Genomic DNA, 20550 nt, shown 5'->3' with positions numbered 1-20550 from the left:
ACGCCAATTACTTATCTGCCGGGAGGAGAATTCCGATGATATTTCAAGTGAAATCTATACTAAGGATCGCAGTTCCTTGCGGGCTTTGTTCTTATCAGGCAAATGCGATTAGTGCCGCCAAAGCAGTAAACTTGAACGTCTGAAACGATGGAGGTGGACTTTGGGGGCGCTCTATTGTTATTTGAATCAGGTGACGCTATAGTATAATTACTTTCAATCAAGCTATAACTCTTTCTTAAAACATTTCAACTGTAATTATTATAGATAGTTTTAAATTTATTTACCACTTGAAGTTAATTCAAAGTACTCACCTATATATGTATAAGCTTCTAAATGAGATCTGCTCTAATTAAAAGTTGTCATATTTATGTTAATCAAGGAAATAAATTATAAGGTTATTATGATATCAAATAAATTATCAGTTAAAATACAAACGGGTTTGGTATAACGATAAGCTATGATGAGATTTACACAAAATTGCAATTAGGGATAACACTAAACTTTATCAGTTTACTGTAAGTTATTTTTATGCACATGCATAGCTTTTGATTTATATTATAAAAATGTTAGGAAAAAGAAGTATAGCCAATATAGAGTTTTTAAACTATGATCTTATAAAACAACAAGTAAACATTACTTATGGTATTTACAATTTTCTATATATTGTAGATTTAACTATCTGTAGCGTTTTCCATACTTTATAAAAAACTAGTAGCTTACTAATTGGTAATACTAATATTCCAATTCATGTTGGTTACAAAATATAGTTATATTTGAGTGATGATTTATTCGGTGATCTCAGTTGGCCTAATTATCATAGTTCTGTCCTGTTGAAGTCGTTTTACTTAAGTATAATTTGAGTTAGTTCCTTATCTTCATCTCACCTGCGCTTCCCCACCTGCGCAAAGTGTTTACAAATTGTAATCTCTTATCGCGTAACTTCCCAGAGCAAAGAGTAAGGGAGAGAAAACGTGTGAGAAGAGAGAGGCAACTTGGAGGCGATTTGGGCGCGTTTTCATCAGTTTCATTTCGAGCGTTCAGCGGTCGCGACGTCGTGTGCGGTTAAGTCGCTTGAAACGGCTAAGGGAAAAAAACTACTGCCCAACTTCAATTGTTTACCAAGTGCATTTAAATTACCAACTAGGTGTGTGTGTGTGTGTGAGCTCCTTTAAAATTCAGCTAATTCCAAATCATGATATAATGTCACGAGCACAATTTATGAGGCATAAACTGTCGTCTATTCGTATATTCAAAGCGAAATTCACATAATTTGTGCCAAGAAATTCACGCGATCATTTTGGCGGTGGCAATTACATAGCACTTAATTGATCCATTAGACTGCACTCCAAATATCTAGCTATCTATCTATCAATTTTAGATATTTCCCAGTTGCACCTGCGGTTTCTGTTTATTTTCGTAATTCGCAGTCACAGATTTCTAGATGGAATTCGCTGGGGGAACCTGTTCGCTTCGGTCATCTACGTATAATTGTTGTATAACAAACGGCTAAACAAATAACGTATTTCTATTATTTTTATTTTTCGTTCGATTTCGTGATGAGCTCAGCGAAATAGTATAGTATTAAATGGTTACCATTCGACGTTTTGCATATGAATGAAAGTGGCTGGAAACTTGAGGTGTCTACATTAATCAGTTTTTTTGGGAACGAATTTGCTTTTGCTTGTTTCTTAGTTTTTTTTTGGTTCGGTCTCCATTTCCACGCAGCGTGTGACTTTTTTAATTCGCCAAAGGGCAGAAAAAACTGAGAAAAATGCACGAAATACAAAGTTGTAGCTCCAAAATATGTAATCTTACATTTTATCCATATATTTATTTAAGTTACCCACAAAATGCAATCGTTTTTTAAAGATTTCGAAATGTACAACTAGAGAATTTCTTGCAGTGCATCTAACCCTATGATAGGTTCAACGTTCTAGGCTGAAATCAAATCGTATTTTTTTTTGCCAGAATTCGTGGCCAAATCGCGTTTCGTTGGCTGAGCAATCAAATTAGCAGGTGGCGGCCGTTTGCATCACCTGAGTGGAGTGTGGAGCGACTCAAATGAGCAGAGTGCGTTTTGCACGCGTTTTAATAACGCGCTTAAAATAATTAAGTCTATCCGGCGCAGGCAGATTAATCTAAGTTCGTGCACTTAAAGTGGATAGTAGGACAAAGATAGGCGAATTACGCAAACAAATAGTTGTAACAAGTGTCTTGTTGGCGGCCAACTTCCCGATTGCCAACTTCTCTGGGGGGGATTGCCAGATTTATGAGTAGCCCCGCGGGCACGCGACTCCCACTTGGACACGCCATGCTCTGCTTGGCTCTGCTCCTGCCCTTTCCGCCATCCAAGTACAGCGGGGACACATTAAACAACATTTAATTTCGTTTCATTATCGCTTAACTCACATACAAAATCTGAATTTTCCGTGGGGTTCAGCCCTAGAAAATATTTGGAATTCCCTCGAGTTTTTGCCGCTCGAATGTGTCGACGGCTTCAATACTTGTCATTTTGCTACATGAGGGGCGTGGGTGAGTCGAGTCTCGGCCCATTATGTGGGCCAACTACCTAGGTAAAAACAAACAAACAAATATGTAAGCATTTGGCCAGAAGAGATGGCGAGAGAACCGGTTTTAGGCCAACGACTCGAACTTGTTTTTCCTCTGCTGCGATCGGCTTTGCTCTTGGAAAATTTGGTCGCCCCTGGGTTTCCACAGCACTGTTTTTCCATCTGCCCTCCCTTCAAATCGTTTCGGCAAAGTTGTTGCACAAGTTGTTAGCAATTGCTTGGCCCTATTGAAGAGCTAAATAATGTGGGGTTTTTTTGGCTTCTGATCTCAATGGAAAAGAAAATGTATACAACAAATATTTATTTTGCCAAATAAAGGGAGATTTTCCTCTATATTTTTCTGAAATTGCTATAATAATAATATAATAACAATAATATTGACAGAAGTCATTCAAGTTTAACAATGTTTTCAAGCTATTTTAATCCCAGACAAAGAACCATATTTTTAATGGGATTAGGTAAATTGCTTTTATTTTTATTTCAGGCATGTGTTTATATTTTTCTTTAACGATTTCCGGCGATTTTCCCAATCTTAAACTATTTGTTTGCTCTTGAAAATCTCGATATGTAGGTTATATAAAATTGCTTTTCTCCCATTTTAGACTTGAAAGTTGCACAATTTTAAGTACCTTAGTTAAGTAAACTTCTTAAAAAATGTATAATAAACCGCGCACGATTGCGCAGTGTAAATAAGTTCAAGTGTTTGACTTTAATTAGCAACTTTTATATTTAGCAACCGCAAAGAGAGAGGAAAATTCTCACGATCGCCCCACCACTCGCCTCAAATAAATTGCAGAATTTGTCAAAAGCCGTTCCCTCTTGATACGTTGCCAAAATGATTTTGGCATTGGCCATTGCTCACTTAACCTTAACCGAAACACTTTCCATTATATTCCTTTTGGCTTCCTTGTTTGCCATCGCGAATAGTTCAGCAGCGTTCTCGATTTTTAATGGGCGACCGACGTCAGATATTCCGCCTGCCAACCAACTATCCCCGAAAATACTTTTGGAAACTCTTTCAAAATTCCCAGCACCATTCCCTCCCCACCCCTTCTTACTTGTCACGCTGAGGTCAAGCAGGGGGCATATTTTGAAATATTTTCCAAACGTACACAGGCCAGACCGGAGATCCCACAGAGATCCGTCGGAATTGTAATGGGGAAGGTCGCCTTGGGGCCCTGGGTGATAAATTAAGTACTTAATGCTCGCCGGCAATTTTCGGAGCTATCGCATTTAATTAAAGATTCCCAAAGGCAGGCGGAGAACTACGCTCGTATCATTCGGGGCTCCAAACGCCGTTTTCCCGCAGGAATTCGATGTCTGCATATTAACTAGATGATGGCCTCGTCTTGCAATGGCCCAATGTCCCAATGTTTTTTATGTTATGCTCGGAACATGGATGTTCCGGTCGCCCAAGACTGTCCATAAATACCCAACATATATGTACATATAGGAGAGGACTGTGTAATAACTCGGTTCATGATATATGCGCCATTTGAAAGGGGACGTGTCGGGGATTTTAAGTGAATTGCGCTTGAGCATCATTACGATAATTGGTGGACCGACCTGGCAATCCCTCTCCCCCTCCCGCAACTCATTTGCACACGTACGCTAATTAATATGCACGGTAGTTGCTGATCTTTGATTTAAGCATTCTACACTTTTAGCCACTTGTCTTCTTTTTGGTGCGACCATACTCGTATTCGCGGGCAGCTGTGAAAACCGCTAGCGAACACTGGAAAAGCGAAAAGTTTGCGTGCATGATCAATTAACTTGGCCAGCAATTGATGCAAGTATCTGCGCATTCACTGCTCCACATCTCCGAATTGTGTTTCGTAATCGAAATTATTTAATATCACCGCAAAAGGTTCAACGATCCCAGATCGAGATCGATCGATCCGATCGCTTGGATCTGTTCAGTGTGTGCTGGAAAAATCAATTGGTGAAATGATGAATTGGATTTCGAGTCACTAGCAGTGACTTCTGCTGCAGACAGACCAAAGAAAAATTAGTGAAAAACACATCTATAAATTAGGCAAAGTGGAAACAGTCGGAAAAAAGAACCGCAGCCGAATATATTTCTGTTTTGATTTATGCTCCATGCTCTAAAAAATAGAAATTCACAAATGAAACCGGGACGAGGGCAGATCTCTTAGAAATAAGAACTACAAGTTTATTGAAAGGCAATGGATACACCGAAACAAAAGCATAAGTAAATATCGTATGTCGAATGAGGAAAATCAAATTTGTAATTCATTTTCATTTTCCCTTAATAATATGCCACATTCGAAATAATCGAGGCGTTTTCCACTTATGTACACAGTCAGGCAAATTAGCTGAGTGTCACGATCAATGGAGAATATTAAGCGAATATCATATATTAAATATTACTCACAGATCAAATTAGTTTTCCGAGTTGGCGAATCTGTTTTACAAACGATGGGGGGCAGTTGGCAGCAATTTGCTCGCCCAGTTCATAAAAGCCAGCTAAGTAAACGCGAGATGGCAGCCAAATTGGAATTTTAATTTCGCATTGAGAAAACACACAAAACTAGAAAAATGCCGATGCGAATGGGAATGGGTTGAAAATGCAAACAAAGGAGGGGCATTCAATTGATTAGGGGAGTGCCCGCCCAAAGGGGGACTTGGGTCTCAGATAGCAGATCGTCTGAAATATCGGAAAATATCCAAAGTATCTGTAGCGCTAGAAAAGTGCAAGCAATCCGCTGGATGCGATGCGAATGCGAAGCAATTATTTGCACTTGAAAATGCAAAGATGGCACTGGAGGCGGCAAAATTTAGATGCGTGTGTCAGTCAGATCGCTTTTTGGCCTTCCGCACATGGGATGTGTAATTGGAAATTTCACAAGCTAATTGCAGCTGTCAATGCTATGCCACTGACGTCACAGGTGCACTGAGAGAAAACTTAAGGCATTAAGACACGATAAGTTCAAGCATTATACTTGGGAAACCAGACAATGTACACTTCCTTTAAATATGGTACTTAAATGTTTATACATTTATAAAGAAATTAATTTGATTAATAAGTACATATGGGGAAATATCATAAAAGTAACCAACCCGAAATTTCTTTCTGTGTACCAGCATCACATATCCGTCATATTTATTTATTTACCATGCCATTCATGCAACAGGTTGCCCAACTGCATTTACCAGCGATCGAATCTGTAAACACAAAAAACCCCAAATTTGTTTCCAAAATGATTATGTTTTTTTTTTTGGATTAAGGGGCTTTTTGGATCAGCTATTTCTGGTGCTGTGGCAACAATTTATTTGTTGTTCTTTCGACTTGTGTTTTGACTGGCAGAGCATTTATTTTGTTTGGATGCGTGTTCCACCAAATGCATTTCCAAAATATAAGCAACATTCAACCGCAAAAGGCATCGAAATGCATAGAAAAAACATTGAATACCAGTAAAAACCGTTTATTTGGATAATTCTCCCCAGAAGTCACGATCTTCAAGAGTACGATTTTGTTCAAGCATAAAGACTAAAAATAAGCGAGCGGCAGCCTTCATCTCCTATTACTTTTTTTTCTTAGGGTCTTCAGGCTTTGGAAACTTGGTATTATATAGGGGAATCCATCCGGCAATTACTTTCCAATCGGTATAGTAAACAACAGCCAATGCTGCAGCCAGCCCAAAGGTGGCAGCGGATGGTGCGCTGTGGACATAAGAAAATATTAATCTCAATACTGGGTGTGCTTCTTAGGCTAGGCTGGCAACTCTGCTTAGAATGCAACTCTGGGTATTTGCCTTATCTTCACACTCACAAGGCTACGGCCAATGCTTTTTGATTTTGCGATGGTTTGTGCCTGCACCATAGACCACATACTTTTTTCTTTAAACTCATTTTGATTTGTAGATTCTGAAAGAACTTCGCTTGCTATCAAATTTTAGAAGTAAAGCGACGGGCCAGCTTGTCACTCAAAACTCATATTATAACTATCTACGAAGTTCGAATTACAACACGCTAATGAGCTATTGTATACCCATCGAAATGAACTGCAAAAGGGATTGATTAATCGATGTCGGATGCGGGCACTAAATTGAAACATTACAATCTTTTATGAGCAATCTATGAGCAATCCCAACTTGTTGTTGGCCTGACCTAATTGGAAAAGGAGTGTGAAGGTGGAGACAGGGGTTGGAGTTCGCTTGATGGACTCGGGCTGATGACTAAAAGCCACGTGGAGGACTAGAACTGCAGCAATTTGTCAGCAGGGCCAAGCGAAAATCATTAGCCTAATTTTCAGGGCCAGAGTGAGGTTACTTCTTCGCGGCGCTTCTGTGCACTGAGAAAAAGGATGTAGCGTCAAATCTGGAAAAATATAAAATATAAGACACATTGCAAAGAATTTTCTATAAATTATATTACCAAAATCTTCAAGGATTGCTTATGCAATGTGCTTGAAATATTAAAATGCATCATGGGAAATATGTTTTGATGAGGCAACCATTTAGGCACAATGCTAAGTGAACATTTTTTTCCCAGTGTGGGTGCGTGTGTGCTGGCATTTCTTCCGAACTCCGACTGGATTTCCATTCGATTCGATTCTGTGGGCCCCTCCCAGATTGTCTTGCCAAGTTCCTTGCCAGACGCCAGCGAAGCAATTTAAATGCCACACCTTTCCGCTGTCTGAGGTGGGTGGCTTCCAGCGGGCCTTCACATATGACACTCGTTGTGTCCATTAGGGCAGCCACAGCCAGTTGGACAGGACGACAGTTCAAGGATATGCGCTCAACCGAAGGCTGGGCCCGTTAAATGTTCGGGCAACCCTTTTGCCGCCTCCCAGCTGACTCCATCCTCCGTTTCTCTTTGAATTTCCCCAGAGCTATGCGCCTGCTGATTTTGCTACTGCTGCCACTGGTGGCCATCGCCCAAGATGACTACTGCTTCAGCAAGGACACCTCCCGCCTCCAGACCCGCCAGTTCTCCTCGAAGACCGCCTATCAGATCGTCAAGGGCACGGACATCGACAAGCAGTACCTGGTGCCCGGCTGTCAGCCCCAGAAGATGTGGATCTTCCACAGACACGGCACACGGCTGCCCAAGAAGAGCATGATCAACAAGGCGCCCAGGGTGGCTGAGGTGAGTGCTGCAGTTAGGATTAGGTGAAGATAAAGACAATGCTTTTACTTGTCCGAGTATAGATAATCACTCTTTCGCGAAAGTGAAACCTATCAGTTTATTCAGTGAATTACAAACGCCTAAGCCATAATTCATTAACAGCCAAGCTGCCCATTTAGGAAACGTTTTATTGCCAACAAATATGAGCTATAGCTGCGTAAAATTTACGACGTTGTAATCTTTACAAATATATCATTTGTATTCAGCACAAGTAACAGCCATTCAAATGCCAGCATTAAAGGCCATTTGTTTTTGTAAACTCAATAAAGTAGCTCAATTGAATATTCATGATAATCATTTGCAGCTGCGCGATCTCATCATTAACAACTACCAAGTGGCCAGGACCAAGCCCGAAACGGATGCCCTCTGCCAGACGGACCTGATTGCCATCAAGTTGTGGAAGTGGAACAGCAGCATAACGCCCGACATGGAGGAGTATCTGACCGCCCAGGGCTACGAGGATCTCAGGGGCACGGCCAAGCTGTACCAGCGGTACTACCCCACTGTGCTGACCCCTAACTATAACGACACTTATTACCAGGTGGGTTTTGGAAACGGTTAGCTCACACAAAGAATATATATATATTTATTGGTTACTTTAGTTCCGCCACACGGACACCCAGCGCACCACGGAAAGTTTCAAGGCTTTCGCTGAGGGTCTCTTTGGTTCCCAAAACGCTGCTCATCCCGTCGAGATTCCCAAGCAGGATCTGCTGCTGCGTCCCTATGACTATTGCTCCTCGTTCAAGGATGTGAACTACAAGGATGAGGGCTCTGAGTACTACAAGTTTCATCAGTCCAAGCTGTACAACGACACGTTGGCGGAAATCTCCACTCGATTGGGGTAAGTTTGAAAAATGAAAGTTTCCCATGAATATTGCAAGATTTTAAAAATTTAATTTTTCACCCACAGTTTCCTTTACACCCTGGAGGAGGCGGACATCAAGCTGATGTACGATATGTGCCGCTATGAGCAGGCGTGGAATGTGAGTTTTCTTTTCGAGGAATTCTTAGAAAAGTTAATTGGTCAACTGCAAATTACAGGTGGACCGCAATAGCGTCTGGTGCGGCGCCTTCTTGCCGGAGCAAATAACGGTCTTTGAGTACCTGGAGGATCTAAAGTACTACTACGGTTCGGGCTATGGATTCCCGGAAAACGCACATCTTAACTGCCGACTGGTGCAGGACCTGCTCACCCACCTGAGCAACCCGGTGTCGCCGCATGTGGTGGCTCATTTCGGTCATTCGACTGGTCTTCTAACCCTGATTACTGCGCTGGGAATCCAGAAGGACGACATCAAGTTGCGGGCGGACAATTACGATAGTTTGACGAGCCGCCGCTGGAAGAGCAGCCTGATCGATCCGTTTGCCGCCAATTTCGTGGCGGTGAAGTACGACTGTCCGGCGGACTTGGATCGCGAGAAGGTGGTCTTCTTTCTCAACCAGCAGGCCGTGCAGCTGGACTGGTGCAGCGTCGGCCTGTGCAAGTGGTCCGATGTCCTCGAGAAGTACAAGACCATTGCGGATGCGGACTGTGGCGAATACTACTGCCGGACGGGAGGTGCTCCATCGCTGGGATCCGGAGTTGGTGGACTTCTGGCCACCACGTTCGCCGCCATGCTGGTCTACTTAATGCACTAACTTTCGATTAGATTAGTTTTTAACTCGTAATGTACAAATTTCGTACCAAATGGAGGGACGCCTCGCGGCGCATGTCAGTCAAGTATTTTTCGATTTAGATTTTTTACTTTTAATCCAGCAACAGCACAATTCTTCACACAGTCGAGAAGTCACACACACACAAAAAACACACACAACCAGATACTGAAATATTCAACTTAACGATTTTTCTAAACGCTTAATGAACGTTGATGGCGCTCCAGTCAGAAATAGCTTTATATTAACTGAATAAAATGAGTCTTTAAAATGTGAATGTGGTTTGAATGCGTTCTAATTTGGCGCCAAGGCATCTGCTTCACGTATAATGTATAATTCATGTAGAATGTATAGTACACATACGCGAGCACTAGATGGCGCTTCACAGCAGTACAGTGGGATTGTAACACATAAAAGTTTATCAATAGTGGCTTGAAATTCATTCCACTACATACATATAACAAATAAATATAGGCTTATAGCTAAAAAAACACAATGTTCTCTACTTAAGCAACTCAACTAGATAATTTCCACAACATTTATTTTGCAAAGGTTTTCGCTTTGTTTATAGATACGGCTTACATGCTTAAAACACCATTTAAGATTTACCAAAGTAACTTAGCCTAAATGTGTAATGAAATCATCTTCCTAATCCTTAGGTTAGTAATTAATATAATCGTTTAAAATACTTACCCTACTGTAAATACTCACAAGTCGCTTATGCCCGGCTTAAAACATGGAAGAAATTCGAATTTAATTACATTTCCCAGGCACAATCAGTGCGCCATCCACGACCACTGTGTCTAGCCTGGAGGAGCCTTCTGACCTCCACTCCCGATCTCCCCCTGCAAAAGTCAGCTTTGACAAATCCTTTTCGGGTGTGAAAACCGTAGGCCCTGTTTAAAGTGCCATACCCCGCACTTTTCCACTGTTTTAGACTTTCGCAGAGCGACATGAGGAGGATAATGGAAGGGGAGGGGCAGGTTGGATGCTATGCAGCGTCACGTGTTTCCTGTTAAATGCTCTAATGATGGGTATTAGGCCAGACTAAGTGCCACTCATAAGTGCCGCACACGCACCTGTCTCCTCCAGTTCCTCGGCCCACGATTGTCGTGGTCCTGGCTACCAGCGAATCCGAATCCGAATCCAAAAACCGACTTTGTGACCTGCCACCGCCTTTGACATCGAAATTTACGCAATATGCGTTTTTTATTTCGCTCACTCGTACGCCTTCGACTTACCGGCGTTTTGGCCATTTGGGCGTTGCCACGACAGCCCAACTGATGGCTTTTTACCCCGCCCACCATCGAGGTCCTGCCAAAATCCACGCCTACTGTCTGCCCCAGCTAGTTGAGTGTCCTTCTAGTTCACCTGAGGACCGAGGGCTGTGTACGTGTTCTTTTGCCACTTTTGCCTCTCCAACTCCGACGAATTTCCTGGTTGATATCCATCCAGGGATTTGTCTAAGTGACTGCTTTTCATTAGTTTAACAACCTCTCGAAAATACAAAAAATCACTTTAAAGACAAGTTCATCCATAAGTAATAGGGTTCTTCAAAGTTTTTTCAAATGTATAACATTTTATATGCTGCCTCAAAGATGTATTTTTAATTAATTAGTTTTTTATGTTTGTTGATTTTTATTAGTTGATTTTCCCGAAAACATATCGCGTCAATGTATAAAATTGCACTGAAAAATTGTAACAATCAAAGGAAAAGTAATTACACATCCTTTTTAAAGGTCAGTTCATTTTCCCACTCATTAAGTATTCATTCGTACGGCATAATTATTAAATAATAATAAATCCATCTGACAAATGAGAGGAAGAGATTAAACGGTAGAAAAAATTCAGATTGCATCGAGATGAGTGCATAAGCCAGAAGTATTTTCCAAACAAAAATATTTACCCCGGAATGTTTGTACTTTTCGTTTTTTTCCCACAGTTTTTGTGTGTAAGCAAACACTTTGACTTAATTAAAATGACCAAGGCAAACAAAAACTGCAAAAAAGTAGAGCCAACAAAGAAGAAATTGCTTTGATAACCAAAATAGACTCTCTCTGCCAGCTGGACAAAATCCCTAGGAAAATTACAAGAATTTTTGTGGTCAAGCTATTAATTTTCCAACGCAGAAGTCAAGAGGAATCACACACACGCACACGCGCAGGTGTGTGGGTGTTCAGTGCGTGTGTGGAAAATGGAAAATGAAAAGTTGCAGTGAAAAATGATTACCAGCAGTGCTGACTTCGTTCTAATTTGGGAATTGTTCCCACAGTTGAGCTTCACCTGTGCTTGCAGCAAAAATCATGACACAAAAATGCACGAAGCCGAAGCTTAAATACACTTACCCTCAACTTATATTCATTAGTTGTATTTCCAAATGGATAAAGTAAAATATTATTTAGCTTTCATCATCTTATTCATATATCTTATATCAAAATTTAATGTTAAGCTTACCCCTAAAATACTTCGAACATCACCAAATAGTCAAGATACCCGCTCGAAGGATTGGATTACCCGGGCCTGTGCCAGGATTTGAAATTTGGTATATTTGAAGTGTGCCCAGCAAAGCAGTCCCTTATTAGTTATGAGAATATGTGGTGTCCATAACTGCCTGTTGACCGGTTGTGTAATCCAATGCGATGACCAGCCATTAAGTTTTATCCGGGCATTTCATTGCTGCCCTGCTGAGCAGAGAGAGTGCCTCCAGGCGATAGTCGGAGTAGCAAACAAGGCCTAATAATTAAGCAATTACCTGACGCACTTCAAAGCTCCTGGCCTGGATATCCTGCTCCCGTTTCTCGGGTGGCACACCCACATCCACAACCACCCGCACACGGAGCAGTGTTTGTAGAAGGCATTCTGGGTCCTTCGGTTCCCAGCTCACACGAGTCCAGCTGCCTGTTGCTGCTGGTCAGATTCCGTCCGGAGGCCACAAAAGTTTCATCTCCAGCTGCGGACAGGCGGAGCAGTGCTCGGAATTGCTTATTCATAGCTCACTGACACACAAATGAGTGACCATTACCGAATTGCTGATGGTAGTTCGGGCTTCGGGTCGGACTGAAACCAGTGGGGATCCTGCCGTGGACAGCAAGGATTAACCCGAATCAAATGTTCTTCAAGGGTAGAAATGAGAAAAGCTGCTTTGCGCTCAATTAACAATATATCGTTGGGAAATAAGAGAATTAATAGTTTTGGAATCTTTTTCCACCATTTGATTAAATTATGTTTCTCTATATTTCGAAAAATGCTTGGAAATTGAATGTATATAATAATACCTTAGTTTAAAATTCTGTCTGCCTTTCGACAAAACACGTGCAGCGCTCACTTGTTCCCCTGAAATTAAGCACAATTAATATTAAAACGTGAGCAAATTGGGCTCATAAATTTGGCAGCCTACAAAAAGTTGAAGCGGCAGACATTTCATTTGAATATATATTTATTTTTAGCACTCAATTAGCGGGAGACATTGATTAAGGACGAAAGTGGTTCCCCCAAAAACCGAACATCCCAACGTCGTGGATCATTGGGAATGGGAAGAGGGGGAAAGGAGGCCACCTGCAAAAGTCACATCCTTCGGTTAAGGATGCCACCTCGAGGGCCGTTAAACGCGGCACTTGACAGGCGACCGTCTGTGTGAAAGTATCTCGTATCCTGGCATCCTTTGTTTTTTATCCTCGCCGCTCGAAAGACAAAGCGTGTATGAAATGTGCACCGCAGGGAAGAAAGACCGAATGGGAAAGGGAAAGGGAAGGACATCAAAATGGAATATCCTGCATACGCAGCCTGTAGTGGAATGAATATCTGCTGCCATTTACGAGCTCAACTCGAATGGCCTGCAGTGATTCCTGCCCTTCCGCCCGACGCACATACTCCGTGTTATCTGTCGGAAAGCGCTGTAATGCACAAATTAAATTTATAAATATGCATAATAATTTTTAATAACGTTTCACAGGGCGAGTCTGTCACTTGCAGCGCCGGCTTTTTGCCAACGAAATTGACTTCCTGCGGCAATTCGATTTATCCCAGGCTGAGGTGTGGAATTTCGTGTGGATTTTTCACTTTTTACAAGTCATTGTTAAGGTAATGTTGAAGGTAATCCATCGTTTAGTTCAGCTGGAGGTAAATTTAACTGTAGCTCGATTGATGATACTTAGCAATTGTGATGGATTTAGTTAACTTAATAGATTATCACACAATTTTTTATGCATTTAAAATTCAAACTAGTAAAAGAAACGAATCTATAATATATTTCTCCTACCTCTTTATCATTTGCCAAGCCATGTTACTCAGTATAATCAAATAGGAATACAATTCGAATTTAGCGCCTTTCTATGCGATTCTCACAATAGCAGCTAAGCGGTAGACATTCAAACAGCAACAAGTAATAGAAGTTTGAGTTCCTGCTGGCTCCATCAAATGACATATAAACTGTCATCTAAAAAATTGTTTTAGCAAATCGATTTCGCAAAAATGTTTGCCTTTTTGTTAAGCAGCATTTCCCATCACCGGCGTCACTTTGGCCCAAACACCCAGAAGTGTCCCACTCCACATGTCCTGCTTGTCCCTACTTCATGGTTTGGTTATTCCTTTGCGCAAGCACAAATGTCCTTCCGGGCGGGCACTCAAAACGAGTGTAGCCGCTTGTTGCTCGGCTTGTTGCTCCCGTTGGCAGATTCCGGATTCCGGATTCCTGATTTCTGATTTGTGCCGCTGTCCTCCCAATTTAATATGCAATAAGCGGGCTGTCAGAGGCAGCTCGGTCCAATCCCTTCGTTTGCGATTCCCCGGGGGCCATTCGGACCTAAAATAAACATGCGGAAAATGTTGGTAGGGCCTTATCATATATGGACAGATGTTGGAATGTAATTGAGATTGCCTGCCCGGAACTGTGCAGCGGCGAAAAGTGCAAAGATTTTAATTGAATTTCGCACAATTGATTTCATAATTTAAAAACGAAGAATCGAGAAGAGGATACGGATGCGAACGCCAGCAGAAATTGGCCAGTAAAGAGTGAGTGTGTAAAAATGACGAGCTGGTCATTATCTGCGCTTTTCCGTCAAAGTAATTTAACTTGAGTGAGCACTTAATGCCGCTCCTCTTGTGGAACATTTTCCGGAACGCACTCCCTCCTTCATTTCCATTGAGTTGAGTTAACGCGCAAGTGCATTAATTAAGATCCAAAGGCGTCCATGGCAACCGAGTGGCAGGATGCGGGACGAGCATTAATATAAAATCCTTCAACGATTTTCATATCGAGGAGGGGTGGGGGGCATCAAAGGGGAGCAGCTGGCAGCTATGCCAGTTGGGCATAAATTCAGCTAATTGGCGACTCACATATAAAAGCCCTTTTATTGACACTAAACAAGGCTGAAATGTACAACGTAAGCCAACTGACTGCGCAGCTCAAACCCACTCAGTGCGTATACGTAATGTTATGTTTGCTTTTGCCACAGGTTTGTAGTCCATAAGCCTGTTGACTTTAATTATATAAATACATAAGGCCTTGGAACTATTCTGGGAATTCCTCAATCAAGTCCTTGCTGGGTATTTATTGTGCAATCGGGCCATTGCTTAGTGTGGGTTTACTTGATTCATGCTGCCATGTATTAACTAAAAATTAGCATATTTCATTGAGGTGAAGAGAATAAATTGCAAAAAGGGAGAAGGTTATGCATTACACAAACTTATCTACTTTTTGTTGAACCCTTTAATCGCATTACTCTTCTGCTTCACTGCGCATTAAATATGCATTAATTATTAATAATCAATCAGGTGAAACTGCATTTCAAGGAATTTATTAAACAAATTGTAGTGTACTGTTCAAAATTATATTTTATTTAGACCAATTAAAAAACATCAACAACAATTAAAAGGTGGAACAAAACGTGAGCAAATCGCTGGCAAATTGAGAAATTTAAAATCTGTAACGCCTGATGGCACGGTACTGGTAGCCATCGCTGCCCAGGACGGCACTCTCGCCTCCAGCCGGACCCTCCACGATGACCTCCTCGCCGCCGATCGGAGGCAGATACTCGGGAGCGGCCTCCCTCAGCTTGGCGGGCATCTCGGCCGGCTGCTGGTAGTGGTAGCCATCCTGGAGCAGTTGCCCCGAAACGGTGGGCACATCCACCACACGGACATCGGCTGGCTCCTCGGGTGCAGCCGCCTCGGTGGCTTCCTCAGCCGCTGGCGCAGCTTCGGTGGGCGGAAGGTACTCCCGGTTCACCTTGGGCTCGGCGGCGGACACCACCTCCTCGGTGTCATCGGCTGGTGGAGCTGCAGCTGCCGGAGCCTCGGGGGCAGCCTGCGCCTCCTGGGCGGGTGGCAAGTAGGCGGTGCTGGGTGGCAGATACTGCCTGGCTGGCTGCAAATGGGACACATCACGACGGTTGCGATGGCGCAGCTTAAGGCGGCGCACCGTGCGGTACTCGTAGCCCTCATCGCCCAGGACAGTGGCCTCCGAATCGGCTTCCAGGGCAGCAGGATCGGCCTGAGGCTCAGCCTCCACGGGCTCAGCGTTCAGGAGGACAGCCTCGGTGACCGAAGGAGGCAGGTATTCCACGGCAGCGGGATCCACCAGTTCCGAGACATCACGGCGCAGGCGAGATTCCAATTGAGGAGCACCTAGAGCCACACTGGCCACGGCGGAGAGGGTAAGGACACCACCAAGCGAGAAGATTTTCTGGAAAATAAGTAGTAGTTAGTGGAAGTATTTTCAAGTGCTTTTTGAATTCAATTTTGCTGTTTCTGGCTTAAATGACTTTTAAATTCATATCCATTTATTTGATTTATTTTGCGACTTTATTTAATCCTTTGCAGCAAACTCAAATCCTTGAGGACTTACCATTTTTCAAGTTTGCCTTTTCGGGTTTACGATTTGCGTCTTGCAATTGAAAGTTGCCTGAGCTGATTGATGATTTGCTAATGGCCAGCTGCTCAATATATAGCCAAAAGCGAGTTCGGCCATAATTAGAGAAACCAAAAACAAAAAGGCCAGCAACAAATGGAGCCACTTCAAAGTGGAGTGCTCTTCTTGGGGGCTTCGTCTTGCCTCAGTTTTGCTTTGGACAATGTCAAGTGGTCCCGGTTTTGGACCTCGTTCGTCGACTTGACCTTTAGGCTGCGCACTTTAATTTCAATTATTTTCATAACGTTTTTTTCATCGAGCTCTAAATATATTTTTAAGGTGTTAATTCGCAGGCCTGTCGAATTGTGCGGAAGTACTCTTCGAGAGTCTTCTATTCTATTTTCTATCATATTTGGACCGCTTTTCGCACAGCTAATTGCCTGGCCGTGAATAATTAACTTAATTTTAATGCGTATTACATGGAAAATGGGCCCAGCCAACCCAGCTGTCACAGCCAATGAAATTGTCATCAGAACTTGTTGCGGAAATTATTTATTGATTTCATCTTTGCCCATGTATTTGCGTTTGTTAACCAAACACCGAGGGTCATTTAATAGGCATAATTGTGCATATTACATTTTACAAATTCAATTGCGGTCTTTATGGTGAAAAAAATTGATCAACTTGCGAACACTCTTTGTTACTTTTATCTATAAAAAGATACTTACTACTCTTATCAATCATATATAGCAATACTATATAGCAATACTTATTTACGAACTTATTGTTATTTAAATTAAATGCCAGTCATTATTTGGTTATATCTTTTAAGCCATATTTACACTTACCTATATTTATTAACCACATCTGAAAGCCAATTTCGGTGTCCTGTCTGCCAAGGATAAATTTGCCCTGCTTAGCCTGGCGTTTAATTTTTCTGTTGGCATTTAATGAATTGTTAATGAACGAGTGCGACCCGTGCCATTGTATATATGCTTATAAGTTGGTAAGAGATTTGTACTCCCCGGCGGGATAAACCCACACCATTTGCTGCATGTGGCACATAAATCATTCCCCGGTTGTCGGCCTAAAAGGCGGCAACAATTTCCGCTGGCTCTTTAAGTTTCCGCCGCAACGCAATAATTCTTCCCATACCGAGCGACCCGTAAAAAGAAGCCCAACTTGTTGCTTAGCCAAGTTTAAAGTGTCGAAGGAGGAGGCCGCTATTCTCGCCCAGCTTCTTTGCATAAAAACCACTCATGTGCAATATTTTATGTTTGCAGGACGAGTGCGGTGGTGTATCTGCCGACTTTTTTGCCCTGCCATGTGGGGGAAATAATTTATAGCGAAACCCAGCAAAAGTAGAAAAAAAAAACCCAGAAACATGCAGATGGCATATAGGATATGTTGAGCCATAAATTGTGCGGGGCTCATTGATTTCAGTCTGTGTGTGTTTGCGACTTCTGATTTCGATTCTATACATATGTAAAACTTTGTCTATTTGCCTCTTGCCTGTTTGTTTCACAGTCAATTTGCATGTTGGGTCAATGAAACGAACCATTCAGGACTTTAAGCCAGAGATGGCAAGGATATCGATGGATAGGACAACTTATGTCTTGAAAGTGTTGTAAAATATAAACGGCAATCGAATGAAGGTGTTGGTATCCTCTACTTCTACTTACTTCGGTTAAGTATAGCTATATATTTTAGTGAAATCTTAAAGTTGATATCTAGAAAAACATATTTTATATTACCATGGCAAGGATTTAGATGGTTAGAGGAGCTTTTATCATGACATATACAGCACTTGATGAAAGGAATGGGTTTTTATATTAAAATTTACTTGCATACGTGAATTGTCTGAAATGTTATGCTAAATATATTTAATTGAACTATTTATATGTATATTAAATTCATTAAGTTACAAAATGTGTTATCCTAATACACTTTAATATACTCTTGTTTAAAGAAAACTGTGGATTATTTCATATAGCCTTTATTGTGATAGTGATATCCTATTAAACCTGATATTTTTGAAAAGACATTCCTTATCCGGACCATTAGACATTAAAGCTGCTGTAAGGTCCTGCACCTGAGTGGAAATTGCCGCTGTAAGCCAGGCAGGTGCAAATGGGGCTGGAAAAGGGGTTGGAAAAGAGGCGGGAAAAGCAGCCCGCGGCTCCCACGGCAGCCAACTTGAGAATGTTTGCTGAGGCCCACGAAAAGGACAGCTCCCAGTCGAAAATAGAGAACACTTGAGTGGCAGCCAGGAGGAGGAGTGGAAGTCCGGGCTCCAGTTTGTCTTTAGTTTATGCAAATTCAGGGACTTCTAGGCGCCGTGGGCCACCGCTCGCCTGGCATTTATGAAGTTAAAATATTTATAAAATTTAAATGGGCAAAGCACGTAAAAAAGCACGAAAAAAAGGGTTCTTCCACCGTCAAGCCTATCGATTTACAAATTTAAATTACTTTCTTTCCTTTGCCGTTGCGTGCTGCCTTCTTTTTATCGTGGCTCGTGGAAGCTGGCAAATCTCAACATGGAAATCCTTTTTTGTTAACAAATTTGCCTGCATGTTGCCAACCAAGCAACCAACCAGCCAGCATCTTTCTTCTTCGCTGGGGACAGACATTCGCAATCATTTCATTTTGCATTTGCGTTGACGTTGCGTCAATTAATTGGACTATAAATCCAAGTCACTCATTCTGTGGCCTGTGACAGTTTAATTGAATTCGGTCCTGGGAACTGCCATGTCCTCAGCCCTAATCATCGATTGGGTTGGCCAAAAATGTGTTGTTAATGGCAACAGCTTGCGGCAGGTAATTAAGCCACGGTTCCACATGTTGGCTCTTACATGTGTCTCAGTTGGTCCACTGACTGCCAGTGGGATGTTCACTATGATGTGCCCGTAAAGTCGCTTTCGGCTGTCAGAGTTGTTGAAAAATTGATGAGCTGCAGCGTGAGTATCTGTATCTGTTGAGCTACAAGAGCTGAACTAATCATAAATCCAACAGTGAGTGCTACTTAAGCTTTGTCTTTAAAGTTGGGTTTGTCACCAGTAAACTGGAAATTGAGTGGCATACTTTTGGGTACTCTTTAAACTGATTTTAAATCGCCAGAAAATGTGAGGTTTCACTGAAACGTTATAAACCACTCTTAGTAGCTTTAAATGTGTAATCATTTAAATTACCTAAATTACCTAAATAAATAAACCTTTTTGTTTTCAATTTCCGTTTACAGCTATATGAATTAAATGTAAGCACATATAACCCTTTCATATTACCCTTGCATATAACCCTTTCAATATAGATGTAACTTTTCCAAATAACTTAACAGCAAAGTTTACAAATCTAAAAACACACATGTTTCTATAGAGATGTTCATTTGCTGCTCAAAACTGGGAAATGACTTGACCGCAAAAGCTCATCAATCATACGCACCGTGTCCCTGGTGCCTTTCAGCTCGCATTAACTTATAGTTTTCCCATCGCCCGTCCATCCATCTAGTTATCATAGACTCTGGTTGAAGGGTGGTTGGAAAACCAGGAAAAGCACCTCGCATAAATATTTATAAACTGGAGACGGGAATGTGAAGTCGACGAGCCGAAAATCGATGGCAAAGCAAACGTTTTTATTAGGCACACCCATACACCCACGCAGGTTTTCTTTGGCTTCTGAATTTTTAAAATTCAATTTAAATTTATGTAGCCCGAAATGACGTGCCAACGAAAATGTTTGGCAAACGACGAGCACCACGAGTGCAAAACGTTGACAAAATGAAAATCGAAGCTTTGGCAATTAGATAAAAGCGGCTAAATGGTTCGTTTTCGGCGGCTATTTTAGGCAAGCGCACAATTCCTAGGGGCTTATTTTTTATTATTATTCCACCAGCGAGGGTAAATAAATAAAAATGCCAAAAGTATCGCAGCGGCCGAAAGGTTAAATTCCAATTAGCTGTGCACTGGATCGTGATAATTAACTGGGCGAGCGCTGAAAAAAGGGTTAAGAAAAGGGGAATTTATTGTTCGGCTGTTCAACGTGGCGTATGCGTAATTTTATGCGGTAGAATCTGGCGGCAAGTTCGTTGACTTGACGCTTGATGTTCCCGCTGTTCATATTTCATTAAGATTCAACGAAGGACAGGTCCTGGAAACTCTCGGGCGAAGGGCACTGCACCTGCGGCTTTGTTAATTTCCCCAGACACCTTGCAACCGAAAAGCGTTTCCCGTCGCCCTCCCTTTCCCCTCCTGCAGTTCGTTCTAAAGAAATGAAAATGAAAACAAATAAGAATCCAGTCCAAAGGGGATGGGGAGGGGGGAGGGGAGGGGT

The 20550-nt window shown here is 42.0% G+C and overlaps 3 protein-coding genes across 3 annotated transcripts; 1 reads left to right on the top strand and 2 right to left on the bottom strand.

The window, feature by feature from the left end:
* Nucleotides 1-1040: 1040 nt before the first annotated feature.
* Nucleotides 1041-9654, top strand: LOC117141114 (multiple inositol polyphosphate phosphatase 1). The gene is made up of 6 exons (XM_033304437.1): nt 1041-1144; nt 7424-7682; nt 8026-8262; nt 8324-8565; nt 8635-8707; nt 8766-9654. The coding sequence occupies exons 2-6, from the start codon at nt 7428-7430 to the stop codon at nt 9360-9362; spliced, it is 1404 nt and encodes a 467-aa protein (XP_033160328.1). The 5' UTR covers nt 1041-1144; nt 7424-7427; the 3' UTR covers nt 9363-9654.
* On the bottom strand, nt 6007-6537 carry LOC117141115 (cytochrome b-c1 complex subunit 10). The gene is made up of 2 exons (XM_033304438.1): nt 6364-6537; nt 6007-6254 (listed from the first exon to the last, which is right to left on the bottom strand). The coding sequence occupies exons 1-2, from the start codon at nt 6441-6443 to the stop codon at nt 6116-6118; spliced, it is 219 nt and encodes a 72-aa protein (XP_033160329.1). The 5' UTR covers nt 6444-6537; the 3' UTR covers nt 6007-6115.
* A 5577-nt stretch (nt 9655-15231) lies between the features above and the next one.
* LOC117140622 (fibrous sheath CABYR-binding protein) lies at nt 15232-16279 on the bottom strand. Its single transcript, XM_033303641.1, has 2 exons — nt 16222-16279; nt 15232-16059 (listed from the first exon to the last, which is right to left on the bottom strand). Exons 1-2 carry the CDS (start codon nt 16222-16224, stop codon nt 15292-15294), a joined length of 771 nt encoding a protein of 256 aa, XP_033159532.1. The 5' UTR covers nt 16225-16279; the 3' UTR covers nt 15232-15291.
* Nucleotides 16280-20550: the final 4271 nt, after the last annotated feature.

This window comes from Drosophila mauritiana, chromosome 3L, assembly GCF_004382145.1.
Source record: "Drosophila mauritiana strain mau12 chromosome 3L, ASM438214v1, whole genome shotgun sequence".
NCBI classification, from domain to species: domain Eukaryota; kingdom Metazoa; phylum Arthropoda; class Insecta; order Diptera; family Drosophilidae; genus Drosophila; species Drosophila mauritiana.
This window is presented reverse-complemented; position numbering and strand designations above follow the sequence as displayed.

What these genes read in the sequence shown, in the direction of transcription:
- LOC117141115 (XM_033304438.1), bottom strand. Translation starts at nt 6,443, where the DNA reads ATGAGTTTAAAGAAAAAAGTATGTGGTCTATGGTGCAGGCACAAACCA. An exon ending in AAAGCATTGGCCGTAGCCTT is followed by an intron (nt 6,255 to 6,363) that starts GTGAGTGTGAAG and finishes TTATGTCCACAG; the next exon opens with CGCACCATCCGCTGCCACCT.
- LOC117141114 (XM_033304437.1), top strand. Translation starts at nt 7,428, where the DNA reads ATGCGCCTGCTGATTTTGCTACTGCTGCCACTGGTGGCCATCGCCCAA. An exon ending in GAAATCTCCACTCGATTGGG is followed by an intron (nt 8,566 to 8,634) that starts GTAAGTTTGAAA and finishes TTTCACCCACAG; the next exon opens with TTTCCTTTACACCCTGGAGG. An exon ending in GCTATGAGCAGGCGTGGAAT is followed by an intron (nt 8,708 to 8,765) that starts GTGAGTTTTCTT and finishes TGCAAATTACAG; the next exon opens with GTGGACCGCAATAGCGTCTG.